Genomic DNA, 15607 nt, shown 5'->3' with positions numbered 1-15607 from the left:
GGCCTTTTTCTACTTTTGTTAGAATCTACCAATATCTTGGTATAACTTATTGCATAAAGAAGTACTGGTCAGTAGATCATTTGTATTTATCCAATTAGTATATGGGCATTTGAGATAAAAGACATTAACTTTTATGGTTGTTATTAATTTTTGGTTTTTCTACTTTAGTTGGAATTTACCAATATCTTGGTATAACTTACTGCATAAAGAAATATTGGTCAGTAGACCATTTATCCAATTAGTATATGAACATTTGAGATAAGAAACATTAACTTCTATGATTATTAGATTTTCAATCTAACAAACCACTAACAATTTTTTTTTAATATTATGTAATCTGGAATCAGTTTAAGCCTATTTGGAAAAGGAAGAAAAAGAAAAAGAGGAGGATAAATCTCTCAAAATAATGAAAATATTGCAATCTGAACAGAAAAATGCCATTTAAACCATTCTTCATCTGCTGAACACAAGGCTTCAAAGTTGCAATTTGAACAGCAAAACGCCATTTAAACAATTCTTCATCTGCCAGATACAAGGCTTCAAAATTGCAATTTAAACAGCAGACTGCCATTTAAACAATTCTTCATCTGCCAGATACAAGGATTCAACATTGCAATTTGATCAGCAAACTGCCATTTAAACAATTCTTTATCTGCCAGATACAAGGTATAGAGCTATTTGAGTACCATATCAAACACCGTCACCACAGTGCATATATCTTATGTGGCTTTGGCGTACAGCCAACTATTTATCACTGTCGCACACCTGCTGTGTAAAGGCTAAGCACTTGAATTTGGTTCCTGCCTGCTATTTAGTACAGTCTTACACCATTGACTAAGTTTGACACTTTGAACATGGGAGCTTAGGCTTCTGCGTGAGTCGGGGGAAGCTGCCTCTGTTGTCACTTCTCTACTAAAACCGTAAAACGCTGCTTCATTAACCTTGAACATTTTCTTTGGCATTGCAACTGCAAATATGGCATCCGTAAACTCTGTATTTTTTATTGCACTGAATCTTCTGACCATGGCACTGAGAATAGAAGCCAATACACTCCATACCCAGGGATCTGTAGCAACGAAGGAGTTATCAGATGTTGATTCGTCAAATGGAACTCTTTTAGTAAACATCACTGTGCTGAACAATGCAGTATCCAAAGGAGCTGGTAAGCGGATATATGTTTTTTTTTCCAATTTTAGGCTCTTCCAATGCAACTAAATCTCATTGGTTCGTTTCTGATTACAGTTTGTTTAGATGGAAGCCCACCAGCTTACCATTTAGACCGGGGACTTGGCTCAGGAGCAGATAGCTGGTTAGTTCACATGGAGGCAAGTCATTTCTCCTGGTCTTCTATTTCTATATCCATGTGGTTTTCAAGGTGGCCTTTTTTGTTTTAATATCGGTGCTCTCTGTTAACGTGGTTTGTTGTTTTGGCAGCTGTTAGCTGTTCACAAACTACATATCAAAATCAATTCAGAGTAAAGATTAATCAGAAACAGGGTAATGTGTTAGGATTCTGATTTACTAGGATTGAAGTCATATTTAGTGCGAATTTCTATGCAGGGCGGGGGATTGTGTAACGACATACAGTCATGTTTGGAACGTGCTAACTCTTCCTTAGGTTCTTCTCTATACATGGGAAAAGCAATAGCGTTTTCTGGCATCTTAAATAACCAACAATCACAAAATCCAGGTATTTCAAGTCTAGATATTAAAGCATGTGAGTATAAATTTCCTCTTCGTAAGTTCCATTGACAATAAGGAAATCTGTTTGACAGATTTCTCTAATTGGAACCGCGTTATGGTTAGATACTGTGACGGGTCGTCATTCACTGGAGACGTTGAGGAGGTAGACGTGGTATGCTGGCTTCAATATGTTAGCAGGCTTTTGAAATGCTCTTTTCGGAACAAATTTTTGCTTGAAATTGATGAACTTTTGGGGATTTAGTTGGGTATGAAAGTTTGAAATAGCAATTCAATATTCCTTCCTAATAAGCAGTGTTTCAGGTTACCAAACTTCATTATAGGGGCCAAAGGATATGGCAGGCTGTAATGGAAGAACTTTTGGCGGAGGGAATGGATAAAGCTGAGCAGGCACGCTCTCCTAACTTTCTTTATGTTATGAAAACGAAATGTGGGTTGTCAGCTGATTTGTTAAAGTCATCGGTTGCAGGCTCTGCTTACAGGCTGTTCAGTAGGTGGCCTATCTGCATTTTTTTACTGCGATGATTTTCACAATCTTCTGCCTAGCAGTGCTAAAGTCAAGTGCATGCCAGACGCTGGATTTTTCATCGATACGTATGTGCTCAATAAGATTTTATCTGAATCACGCAGGTCGATATTTGTTCTGTACTCCACGATTTAGGCATATTCAGAAGTTTGATAAATTAATTTAGACATGGCTGCCTTGTAAATGGTGCAGGAAGGACGTTTCGGGAGTATATCAGTTAAGAAAAATGTATCAAGAAGTCATCACTCTTCATGTACATATCCTATAACTTCTCTTTACAGACCTATTCTTCGCTATAATCTACTTAAAATAATTTGCTTTTATTCCATTCATTCTTGAATTTAATATTGTATTGTAGGGATCTTTAAAGCACTTGCCAGCTGCTTGCACATCAAAATTGGATCCTGCAAGTCTGGTACTACAAAGTTCAAAAGCTTTTTTCATTTGAAGTTCTGTTAGGATGGTTTTTTCTCAACGCATATCCTTCCAACATTTGATGATATAAAATGCCAGTGTTTCTTTCCACAATATCTCCTAAAGTTACGGTTGATCAAAACGCCACTTCTTGTTGTCAGTGCTGGATATGATCCATTGCAGGTATACAGAGAACTTCTTCTGGCCCTTCCACTCGTTTTCTCTGCAGTATAAGATATATTGAATGTGATTTAATACTTTGTATGGCTGGTATTATGTTTTCTACAGATTAGGCTCGTTCTGGTACCTACTTCAGCAGATCCGAAAAACTATTGGCACGAGTGCAAGATGAATATCACGAACTGTGCTCCATGGCAACTGAAACTAATAGAAGGTTAATTTCTGCTATACCCAGGCCTCTTCTTTCCGGTAACACCAAACATTTCTACTGGAATGTAACATAATCTATTCTACTTTGTTATTGAGAACAGGATTGAGAAAGAAAATGTTGAAGGCACTAAAACCAGTGTCGAGATCGAAAACTGGAGGGCTGTTTATCAATTCATGCTATGCACATTGCCAGACAAATGTGCAAGATCTGTGGCACTCACCTAGTTCTCCAAGATTAAATTCGAAGGTGTGTCATTATATGAATTTTTCCAGAATTATTTCCAAAGTTATCAGTAAAGTTAGTCCAGACAAGTATTTCGATAGAATTTCCAAGATATTTAAGCTTTTGTTCCCTAACAGACAATTGCAGAAGCAGCTGGAGATTGGTTTTTCTGTAGAAGTGCTGTCAAGTATATTGACTGTCCATACCTTTGTGATTCGACTTGTCCCAACCTCGTCTGGCCAGATTGAAGTCAAATAAATAAACGTTATATAACATTGTGCGTTGTCATTTGCATCACCAGTCCCATCTGACAATTTGTTATGTCCATCTTAACAAAACAGAACTTCAACTATATTTGTTGAAATTTTGTTATATTTTTGTTTAATATTAATGTCATATATTGACAATCTGTTATGTCCATCTTAACAAAACTATATTTGTTGAAATTATGTTATATTTTTGTTTAATATTCATGTCGTCGAAAATGTTGCAATGTTTATTATACTTTTTCATATGAACTCATTAGTTAAGAAAATGTGTTTTTTCATTGTCGCACAAACAAAGAAACAAGAGAGCCTCATACACCAATTTGGTGTCTAACTTAACTGTAACCTTAAATTTAGATTATATATATATATATATATTCTTATGATGAGAAGTTTCAAGTTACCGCCCATTTATTAATTAATTTCACAGAATGCAGCGAATTCTCTTCTATATTTGGCTTATACCACTCCACGTTGTTATTTCTTCAATTATATTTGGCTCTCAAACACTATAAATGCCGAACTTTAAAAAATCTTGCTTAATGATGATGTATTAGACAACTTTCACTAAAATTTTAAATTAGGCATCTTTTTGTTAACAAATTTTGCTATCCTAGGATTTTATTTGATGATGATGTATGAAATGATTTTCATTACAATTATAACTGAAGTATCTTTCTGTTAATAAATTTGGTTGGTTGATGTGGAATTTAGTTGATTAAAGTGAATGTTGGTATTTTCCTTGTAACACGTTTGTTTGCTTCTGCTGTAGACCCTTAAATTACCATGCCACCAAATAAAATTTTGAAAAAAATCAAGCAATTTGCCCATAGGCGATTGTTGACTAGTATCTTGTTTTCTTAATTGAAAATTATCGTAAGGCATTACTTAATTCTGTTACATATTAATTTTTCATTGTGACCTTCACCAGGCTGTTACTGTTTAATCTTACTTTTTAGTGGTCAAGAGCAAAAACGCAAAACGGTAAAGAACATGAAATCGAATTTAATTGGCATTCCAAATGCATATACAATTGATGTATACCACAAGTAGATAATATGCAAAGAATCAGCTTCTATATATTAAAGAGATGGATATTAATTCCTCAACATAGGGATAAGGAGGCAGTATGACAAGCAGCTTGTATACGTTAAAGATGGGCATAATTCTTCAACGGCTCTGGGCTTTGATCAGCGCAGTCCAAGAATAGGCTGTTCATTGCCAAGAAGCATTAAATCATGATACCAACTTTCCCTGGACTTCAAGAAAAATAAAAAAAAATTGTGACTTTAATATCTAGAGGAAGATTATTTTGAAACCTAAAAACTATGTACCGATTCTTAAAATGAAGTTTGACTGCTTAGTTGAAGAATTCAAGTCATCGATTGCAAAATATTATGAAATAACCTTGCTGCCTGCTGAACTAATACCCCATCTTTGAGCCTTAAGTATAGTTCTAGTTCCCAATGTTTGAGCCTTATTTAGAGTTCATCTGGGTGTTTTTGTTGGCATTTCGGTTATATAGTGAGGATTTGCAAACACGATTCTTTAGACTTTATTCATATTTTACCTTGTCGTATAACTGGTGTTTTTTTTATTATATAAAACTAAAACAAAATTAGGACTTCAGAAACATTGCCATAGAATAGTAATTTCATGATAGTAGGGAATAAAATATAAAAACAAAACAAAACTATTTGAACTTACCCAATAAGACATGGGAAGAGAAAACCCAAAATGTAAACCAATGAGAAAGAGGAAAAATTGAATACTTAACAACCTAATCATTATAAAAAGAGTACGTTTTTCTGCTTTCCAGATTTAAAGTTCAGTGGGTAAATTTAGGAGGCAGTTGGACCAGGTTTGACCAAGACTACTTTGCTGGTCAGTTTGACCTTGTGAATGACTAGAAGATCTAGGTGTGTCTCCTATTGAACTTTAAGGAAAAGGCTATTGGGTTTTCCCCATGTGGGTTTTTTTAGGGTAAATGTTTGTGTTCTTGTTTGGCTCTCTTTATGATCCTACTGGCATTTTGTTTTAATGTTGACATCCTCTCTGTGTAATTGCTTTATGATGAATAAGAATGCATAAAAAGATTAACCTAAGAGAAATCATAAGAAGTGATTATCAATTTAGAGAATGCTTGAAAAATCAACATGGTATCAAAGCTTGGTGAAAGAACAGCCTTGAAAGAAGCTGGTCTATTTCAAGTTACTACAGTTTGTTCTAGCCCTAAAACCCTAGTACTATTCTGGATGCAAAAGGTTGCAAACATTCCAAGATGCATAGATTTGTTCTCTTGTAACCTACGATCCATGAAAAACAAATATGTTCTAGGTCTGAGTTAAAGGTCAAAGTCCTAAGGCCAAATGCCATCAATCTATTTCAGTTAAATCAAATAACCTCAGGTAGACTGAAGTTTCATACCTCTCTTATGAAGACGAGATTTATATTGCTGGATTCATTCTTGAGAATTGTGATAATGTTCAGAGAAGGCCTAGAACATGTTGCAGTAGGGCCAAAACTTAAGTTTTAAATCTCAGACTAGTACGAGGACCGCAGGACTAATGATAGACGGTTGAGTGGTTTAAACAAATATCACAATCAGCCTACAATTGGTTTTTGGCGTTTAATTCTTCTGTGATTTGATTGGCGTATCATAAGACAGTCATTGGAACATAAATTGTTTACAAGGAGAAGTCTTGAGCATAAATGTGTGATGTTTTGTACTAACATGATCACAAGTATACTATATCTCTATGACAAAGGACCGAGAACCTCGGGGAGTGGACGAAGCAGCCTTAGACAATTGTTTGCAAAAGGCCAAAAAGCCTCAGGATGTTACAGGAGGCCGAAAGTGTCCTCAGGATCAACGACAGGAAGATTAGAAGCCCTTAACTCTTGAACTATAAGTCTAAATGCCTCAGTAGGCCAGTCAAGGTGAACATATGATCTTTGAAGTCTTGTTTTATTACAACTCCATATGAAGAAAGTAAATAAGTTTGCTCCATATGCTGTTACATGCAAAGATTATTCAAAGAATGATTGGAGATCAAATTCTGGGTTGTGCAAATGACGGTCCAAGACTTGGTTTGATTATATAATATATTCCTTTGAAATCTTATAAGCAGAATGCTTTGGAAGTTCCGTTATGGCTAATCTTTTCCATATTACATATTGGTTCCAAGGAAAGCACATTATTTCCATGCAAAGCACATTACATTAATGAATTGTTCAAAACGAGTATGAGGTCTTGGAAAAAGACCAGCAAAATTCTGCCAAAGTCTGAAGTTTGAGACTTGAGAATATTTGATATGTTTTATCAATTTACTTACAACCTCGTTTGGGATCAAAAGTTTACTTTGGTAACATTCTCATAGACCTCAACTAGGTCAATCAACCACTTAAATGTTTGGTTGAAAAATCTTGTATCACAGCTGTGATCATAAGAATGTATCAAAAGTTTGATTTGTTAGGGATCCTTGAAGAAACCATCAAGAGCAGTTATGATGACTATTGAAGGAGTCACACCACTCACATATATACAGAAATATTGTTAGACACACCTACTGATCTATAAAAGGAAATCCATCTTGATATTTCAAATGACAATATTATGAGATGCATTAAATACTCTATATGGACGCTCAATCTTGGAATCTATTTCTTGCACACCAAGGCAAGAAGGAAATGATCTTTGTCATGCCTTTGAAAAAAGCATACATTGATATCAAGTGAAAAAGAGGCCGAGTCTCTCTTCAAATTTAAAAGCTCTCCTAGTAGGCAAAGAACATAAACAATTGAAGACATGTTGGATTGAAGTTCTTAAACGGATCTGTTGTTGCAAAGATCTAAACTTTAAAGTGTTTTTGTCATATATATTTGTTGTGGAAAATATCACATCTACTGTTATGGGCATTCAAGTGCTGAGATCTATTTTGTGAATGATGAAGTCCATTCCTTGCACATTGAAATGAAGTCCAAGCCTCTAAGGACAAAACATTGTTGATTGTGAGGAAGCCGAATTACTTGGTTTGGAGAAGTCAAGGATAATCACTGGACAAAACATCCTTTGATTGATTGATTACAAGAATGGAATTCATCTCATGTGTAAAGAGCATATCGACTCTAGGGTTTTGACATTTGGACATGAAAATTGGAAATCTAGGGTTTGAAAACCATAGTTGGCTAAAAAGGCTTGGATAAGAAAGCCTTAGGGTTTATGGACAAAACTAGGGCTGCTTGGGAGCATGAGAGGGAGCGGAAATAGAAATGGGAGCGGGAAGCAACATTTTCAAAAGCTCCTAGGTCGGTAGTGAATCGGGGAGCGAATTTTTATATAATATATATTTTGATGCATATATGTCAACAAAAGCATGTAGAATGATGAATTAGATATAAAAACCATTAAAACATGGATTAAACCATATAATATCAATCATCTAGAAATTATAATCTTCACCAACCATGTCCACAAGTTAGTAACATACAACATATCGAGTTTCATGATTGAAGATTCATTAATCAAGTTTCAAGCTTTCAAAATTCAATATATAATGTTTGTCATCATTGATCACTAAATTTTTTCTTGTAACCATTACCATTACCAAGTAACCAAACTATAACAAAGAATATCTAACATGAAATGAAATGTTTCAAAGTTCAACTTTCACGAAGCATCATATTCATAATTCATTACCAATTAGTTATAATTGCCAACTTCAAAGTTCAAAGTCGAACTTAAATTGTCATATATTGTTCACAAAGTATTTCATAATAAATATGAAAGAGTCAACAATTATAAAAAGTTAAAACTACTAGAAACTAGAAAAGACAAGTAAATTTATTATCTACTGCTTGGGCCTCTTGCCACGAGAAATGTCTAATTTATGAGAAGCTCGTGGTCTACTAGGAGTCTCCTCCCACATAGTCGGACGACCATGTCCAAAACCAAAACCAGAAGGCACATGACGTCCACGTGAGGATGTAGATGGAGGTGGTGACAACAAAGCTTATGGAACTGAAACATTGACGCAGGATGATGGGGGTGGCATGGTTGCTGCTATTGCACTTGCTTCATCATCATCTTTCAAAAGTTTTGTTTCCAATTCTTCTAGATGTATAGCTCCATCCTCCAAATTATCTTCCTCTGGGTTTTTGTCCCAAGTCAGATATGATATATCAGCACAAGCCCACTCACAATAATGTGTCAACAACCTCAAGTTGTAGTGCACAAAAACCAAGCTTTCTGCCCGATTTTCATTGAGGTTGTTTCTTCTCACATTATGGATGAAGCTATAGGTGCTCCAACACCTCTTTGCAGAAGAAGTATTTACAACCTGTGAAAGCACTTTTTTGCCAATTTTGCCAAAAGTCCCTAGCCGCCATACATGTCCCACCATGTGACAACATCCAATCTATCCCTATCTTCCATTGCATGCAAAGAACCAAACACTCCAGTGCTAGTGAAGTATTTGCCTAATTCTCCATGCAATTTAGCACACTCCTCCTTGTTAGGGACTAGCTTGTCTAATGTTGTCATATAACCATTTTGTACCTCTGGATCTGTATGGGGTTTGGTCCTAACCCCACCCCCAGGTGCAGGTTTGCCCAACCAAGATGGAGAGTAGTGTTTTGGCATAAGGATATATGCCAAGGCATGTAGTGGAACATTAAGTTTATCCCACCGTGCACACACAAAATTGTAAATATGATCATACAAATTGGGATCTTTTGGCTGAACAATATCTTTTATTTGCCCCAACATGTTATCCATCTGCTCATACACCTCCCCAATCACTGGTGCATCTGTATCTGCAAAATGAATCATGCGATAAATGGGCTTGGTGTATTGCAAAACATCCCTCACACTTGCCCAAAACTGACCATCAAGAGCAGTCACCTCCACATCATCAAAAGCTTCCCTGTCAGTTGCAGTTGGAGCCCTGTCCTTTAATACCTGCCAATGTGCACTTGATACCATGCTAGCCAATGACTCTTTTACCTTCAAAAGGCGCCTGAAGGTGAGGTAATAGCTAGCAAATCTAGTCTTCCCAAGCTTCAATAGCTCCAACCTTGCGACTACGGAAAAGCCCATGGGTATTGCTATGACCGGTAATAAATTTTATCATTCTCTTGCCTCTCTTGTACAAGTCACCAATCCATTCGTATTGAGGTTCCTTGATCTTAATAATGTCATGCATCAAAAGGTTCATTGTGTGAATCAAACACCTAGACCAAAAAATGTTGGGGTATCTATCCTCAATGATTACTCCCATTGCCTTACAATTAGAAGCACTATCAATGATGACTTGGATGGCATTGTATGGCCCAATACTTTCAATTGTTTGAATCAATGGTTCTGGAATGTTAATGGTGGTCTTGAACTTGTATGAGTAATCATGTGATGAAAGGAAGACTGCACCAGAAGCAGACACACCAAGAACACTTATCAATGGCTTTCCTTTGACATTTGTCTAGCCATCAGATACAATGGATACCCCATAGTCATTCCAACTATTTGTGAATTTACCCAAAGCATGTGTTAATTTGGCTTTTTCACGATCAAGTCCATTGGTTCTAGCTCTGTCATACCCAGGGCTCTTGTATCCTTTAGGGGCATCATTGATGGTGAAAACCATTTCATGCCAATAAGGTGAATGCAGAACATTGAATAGTATCTGACATGCATAGAGAAACCAAAATATTTTTGCATCCACATCATCCCTACACCCTTGATCAAGCATTTCTGATATGGTTCTACACCTTAAAGGGATGTTTGTGCCACTGCCTATGCCTCCATATCCACTACCATGGGTGGATGCTGATGGAGTTCTTAGTCTATGTGATTGTGGGCTAGTGGTGTCATGTTCAAAGTCACCCTTTGATCTTTTAGTTTTGTATTGGGCTTCCTCCTCTTCCCTTGTGTATTTGGCTCTTTGAACTTGTGACACACTTCCACAAGTTTTGATTCCTATTTGTTTATCTCCATCCCATGCCATTTTCCCATAGAGACGCTTTTTGTCACGAGTGTATGAACCCGTGTAAGTGTTTTTGCAATGGAGGCATGTAAATTTAGTGGTTCCACCCCCTTTCCCTCCTAAAAGCTTATTAACATATTTCCACAAGGGGGTTTGGTCTACTTTGGTTTTTTCCCTCATCATCTCCACTCTCATTATCCTCCTCCTCCTCTTCCTCTTGGTACTCCTCTCTAGGGTTTTCATATCCACCACTACCCACTTCTTCATCCTCTTCATCACCCCTTCTTCTACTCCCCAACACCATCATAACAAAAAAAGGAACCAACATCAAGAGAATGCCAAGCCATATAGCCATGATGTTTGGTGGAGTTATAGTTTCTTGCCTGCAATAAAATGAAGGAGGAATGGGAATGGGAAAGAGAGAAGAGAACATCTTTCATTCAACAATGGACATATAAAAAACACAAATGCTATTGCTACATGGATTCATGGAAAAATAAAAAGAATGGGATTAGAGTATAGACCCTACCTCTTTGGCTCTCCAATGGTGCCTTCAATCCCAAGCTCCAATCTCCCTTTCAAACTCCTCAAGCTCCCAAGCAACCCTCTCACTCACCTCCTTGCTCCTTTCAATCTTCCTCTCAAGCCCTCTCTTGCTCTCTCTTGCTCTCAACACAAAGCAAATGGTGCATTTGTGGGAGGGGAGGAGGGGATTTTATTTCTTTTGGCCCCTCGTCCCCTCCCTCAAAAAAATTTTGCAATCGCATGGCCTACGTCGATAGGAGCGAATAAGAGCGATCAGGGAGTGATCACTCCTCAACCACTCTAGCATTCACTCCTTAAAAACCAAAGAGCAGTTATTTTTTTAAGGGAGCATGCTCCTGGAATCCGCTCTACTCCGAATCCATTCTTGAGCGGAGTGCACTTCAGTAGTGGATTTGGGGGGGAGGGGGGCGCTCCCTCGCAACCCTAGACAAAACCATAGAACTAAACCTAGATTAACATTTTTGTTGAAAGAAGAAACCCACATTTCCGCTGAAAGAAGAAACCCTAGCTCATGTAAGGAAGGAATAACATCACATTGATGATGAGGACGAGATCGATGATAAATTTGTATGGTGGACACAAGAAGGCTAAGATCAAGAGGGAGCAAACATTCCTCAAATTAGTTAATCTCTTGTATCCTTTGCTAGGTTGTAATTATTCTTCCATGACCTCCTAGTGCGGAATGTAGGTACATAAGAAAGGTTGCCAAGACTTAGGCAGTAGATGGAAGTAGTGGAAGAACAAAGCAAAGCCTGTGACAAAAGGACTCTCCAAGAATTTGTAATTTGTGTTAAGAGAAATATTATACTAATGAGATCCAAGCTCAAAAGGAGTGGGTAGTATACCTTGGTTGTGTCTAAAGGAAGTCAGTGATGACTTATATGCCAGCATAGATAAGTACAAAGCAAGAGTTGAAAATAGAAGGTTCTCTCAGAAAGAAGGAGAGGATCATGACAAGATGTTTATTCCAGTTGTCAAGTACACTTCTATTAAAACTATTATCATTTCTTTGAAAATTGCACTAGGTGGATGCAGGGATCGATTTTCTCAAATGGAGTAATTGAGGAAAAAGAAATGTACATAGAGCTACCTCGGGGCTCTAAGGTACATGAGAAGAAGTCTCATGATTGAAGAAGGCTTTGTACGATCACAAGCAAACACGTTGGGTTTGTTGTCCATGCAAATGCACACCCAGAAATGTGGGAAAAATCCACAACCCCACAAGGTGTGTGCTTTGTGGCAACACTCAGAGAAAGGGTTGTCACCTGATCCCAACTCTCTCCATTTAGACTTTCTCCTACCTAAGCCAAGGGGGGTGGTCCCTAACGAAAACTCTAAAGAAAAAATTGTTAAGAATAACAAGGTCTAGGAGATAATTATTGAATTAATTAAGTAGACTTGAAATATAACTTGAAAAGCAAAGGAAATTGATAAGCAAGTATAAATGTCTACGAGCATACAAGAATCAACAATTTAGATAAATCAATTATATTCAACAAGATATCTTGCAAGGCAAGTTATGATTAGACCAGTGCCAAATATACTTGCAAGAAAAATATGCTCAAAATGAAATTATGATACTTGCAATGAAATATAGTTCTCAAGTTACAAGTTGCAAAAATGGAAAGTTGCAAGAAAAATGTTAAAACACATGTTAGTGAATCAAAACCACAATAGATTATAAACAACTTTGAGATATGAGCAACAAGATTGAAATAGAACTTGCAAGAGAATAAAGCTTGTACTTTAAAGAGAGATGCTCAAATATGATATAACATTAAAGGACAACTAACATGAGCATGAAAATGAAATAGACAAGTACAAGAGCATTAAGTGAGATGCTTGCAAGTAAATGATAAGCTCACAATCCAAAAATTGTACAATAACCAATTGTATGCAACAAAAAAATGAAACAAAGATTTATGTGAGTGTGTGGAACAAAGTGGTATTCATAGATTTTATTATATATCTATTCAAAGGTGTGACTTCCCCTCAATTCCTTCAACTTGGTAAGGACTAGTAGGTGGTTGCAAGAAGGCTAGGATGAGGAAGCAATGGCTTCATTAACGATACCCACCTAGGACTTCAAGACAACCTGCATGCCTTCGTTCCTACAAGGGACCTAGCCACACAAGAGAACTGCGAGGTCATGTGTTTTAACCTTTCATCCAAACTCAAATTTTGGGAGATTGAATGACAGTTGAGGAAGTTTCCTAAATGTCTATCAACCAAGCTTATGCTTGGAGGTAAATTTTAGATAATAAAAAATTGTAAGTGAAATAGAACAAGTTAATGCAAGTGTTAAATTACAAAGTTGTTTATGAATCAATTAATTAATTATAGCTCAATTGTAATATCACACTTGCTTGAAACTATTAGATGTGAAATGAAAACTAATTAAACAATGAAATAAACAATAAGATGACTGATATACCAGCAATAGAACAAGTTATATCAACAACAAATAGATCAGATCTAGGCTAGTAAATAAACTTTTAAAATTAATATACTTCAATGTGCTAATTAGCTAAATGAAAAAATGCAAATTAGAGATTAGATCTGGTAATTAGATGAATAATTATGCAAGAAACTAACCTAGCAAAAGAAAATAAAAAGAATTAGTCACTAACCATCTAAGGTCCTCCTACCAAATGAGGAGATAGGGATACCATGGGAAAAATCCCAAGCTCCCTCCAGAAGAAATTTATTTTATTATTACTTGAAGAGAAACCCTCTTGTAGAGAAAGAGAGGGTTTAAGATTTAGAGGAGGGTTTACAACAAGGATTTCAAAGAGAGAATACCCTTCCTCAAAACATAAGGAAATTGAAAAAATTATTGACAATGCATTTACAAAATTTACAATGAGAAAATTCCTAATGAGAAATTTGATTTTCCTTCAAGAAATCTCACTCAAAAGGATGGATGTCCAAGCTTTAGGAGAATCTTTTTGCACAAGAGGGAGAGAAACCCTTTTTTATGCTAGCGGCCAAGAGTATGAAGGCTTCACAAGTGTAGATATGCTGATTTTCAAATCTCCCGTAATTAATCTCTTCAAAATCAACTTCAAACCCTAGTCATCTAGCCTCCAAAAGGAAAATCTGGGTGGAAAGGGTCTAAAAAATTGTAGATTTGCTAATCCTCATGCCATCCACCTATAGATCTCTTGAAGACATCTCCCAAAAAGTCCTTTAACTTCCACAAAGGACCGTGGAGGCCAAAAGAGAGAGAGATCAGATCTGAAGCAAGAAAAAGCTAGATCATAAAATAAATGAAAAATATACATAAAAATACAAAAGCTAACCACAAGAGTATGAGGACACCTCCACTCTTGGGCAAGCTAGAAAGAGAAAACCCTTTAAATAAGCTCTAAATAGTCAGATTGAACCAGTAAAAGCACATAAAATAAACAGATCTGAACTAATATTAATGATGTTTGCAAGCGATGGCAGAGAAACTCACTCTTCAAAAAATCGTTTGGTAAGCCCTTAAGGAAAATTGATATGGATTCTTCAACCTTTATCCGCTTGAGAGTGGGTTCGTTGAACCAAAAACTTACCCCACACTCAAGATCTGCTTCAGAAAAATAGAGATCTCTACACACTTTTAAAGATATTGTTAGATCCACAAGGGATTGGACTACACAATGAAAAATAAGACTAGGGGTTCAACCAAAAACCCACTAGCGCTTCTAGATCTAGAGTGGTTCTCCAACCCAAAAATAAACACAAGATAACTTGCATAAATTAATCTGAAAAATGGCATAAGAAGCTAACAAGTTAGAGATCAAATAATGTAGAGCATTAAGCGCGAATAAAAATTAGAATAATATTACCATAAAGAGCTGAAGAATAATACCATAAAGAATATGCCCCCAAAGTCTTTCTTATTACTCAAAAGAATATTCAATATTGCAGAGCTTCGCTAGCCAGTAGCTCAAGAAATACATCATCTTACAATGAAGAGCCAAAGGCTCTCTTGAATAGAAAAATTTGATTGAGGATTCATCTCCAAGTGAAAAAGTCTTGGTCCAAAGGAGAAACGTCTAGATCCAAGCAAGAAAATCGTAAACCTTATTTTGCCTTCCACAAATATTGAGGAGACTAGATGTTTTGCACATTTAGTAAACTTGGTGTAGTGGAAATTAATTGTTGGAGTGGTTTGAACCACCTTTAGAACTCACTCCAATTCAAATCTTAACTAAAACCCCATCACTTATTTGGAACTCAAATTATTGTCCTTAGGAAGTGCATTTTTCTGGACCATTTGTTGTAGCTAGGACCATCGAATTCCTTTTGGTGGATATTTTCCTTGATTAGTGGAGATTCCATCACCTTTCGACTTGAATTCACTTCATGGGAAAATCCACTTCATTTTTTATCATTTTCCACTTGGAGATAATTTTTATTTTCTCCCAATTTTTATTTTCCAGCCAATTTATTTGCCAATTTTTGCCAAAAATTATAAAAATTGGGTTTTGAGGGGTAAATAATCATTTTTCCACCCTCAAAGTGTGTCTAAATAGAAATTTGAGGTGTAGAGGTCTAATTTTGAGTACTCATA

General features: G+C 36.3%; 1 protein-coding gene across 2 annotated transcripts; it reads left to right on the top strand.

The window, feature by feature from the left end:
- The first annotated feature begins 413 nt into the window (after positions 1–413).
- Positions 414–3708, top strand: LOC149254491 (pectin acetylesterase 8-like). 2 transcript variants are annotated; one of them, XM_089457045.1, is made up of 12 exons: positions 414–1162; positions 1243–1325; positions 1561–1690; positions 1776–1855; positions 2005–2091; positions 2171–2295; positions 2420–2480; positions 2586–2642; positions 2768–2824; positions 2930–3035; positions 3133–3278; positions 3392–3708. In XM_089457045.1, the coding sequence occupies exons 1-12, from the start codon at positions 976–978 to the stop codon at positions 3500–3502; spliced, it is 1230 nt and encodes a 409-aa protein (XP_089313171.1). In that variant the 5' UTR covers positions 414–975; the 3' UTR covers positions 3503–3708. The 2 variants fall into 2 exon arrangements, with proteins under 2 accessions (XP_089313171.1, XP_089313170.1); XM_089457044.1 differs by having other exon boundaries at positions 419–1162; positions 2741–2824.
- Positions 3709–15607: the final 11899 nt, after the last annotated feature.

Source organism: Pinus tabuliformis, chromosome 7 (assembly GCF_031772625.1).
Source record: "Pinus tabuliformis cultivar Carrire ecotype Pingquan chromosome 7, CPIR1, whole genome shotgun sequence".
Taxonomy (NCBI): Eukaryota; Viridiplantae; Streptophyta; class Pinopsida; order Pinales; family Pinaceae; genus Pinus; species Pinus tabuliformis.
The sequence above is the reverse complement of the archived record's forward strand: the minus strand, read 5'-3'. Positions and strand labels throughout refer to the sequence as shown.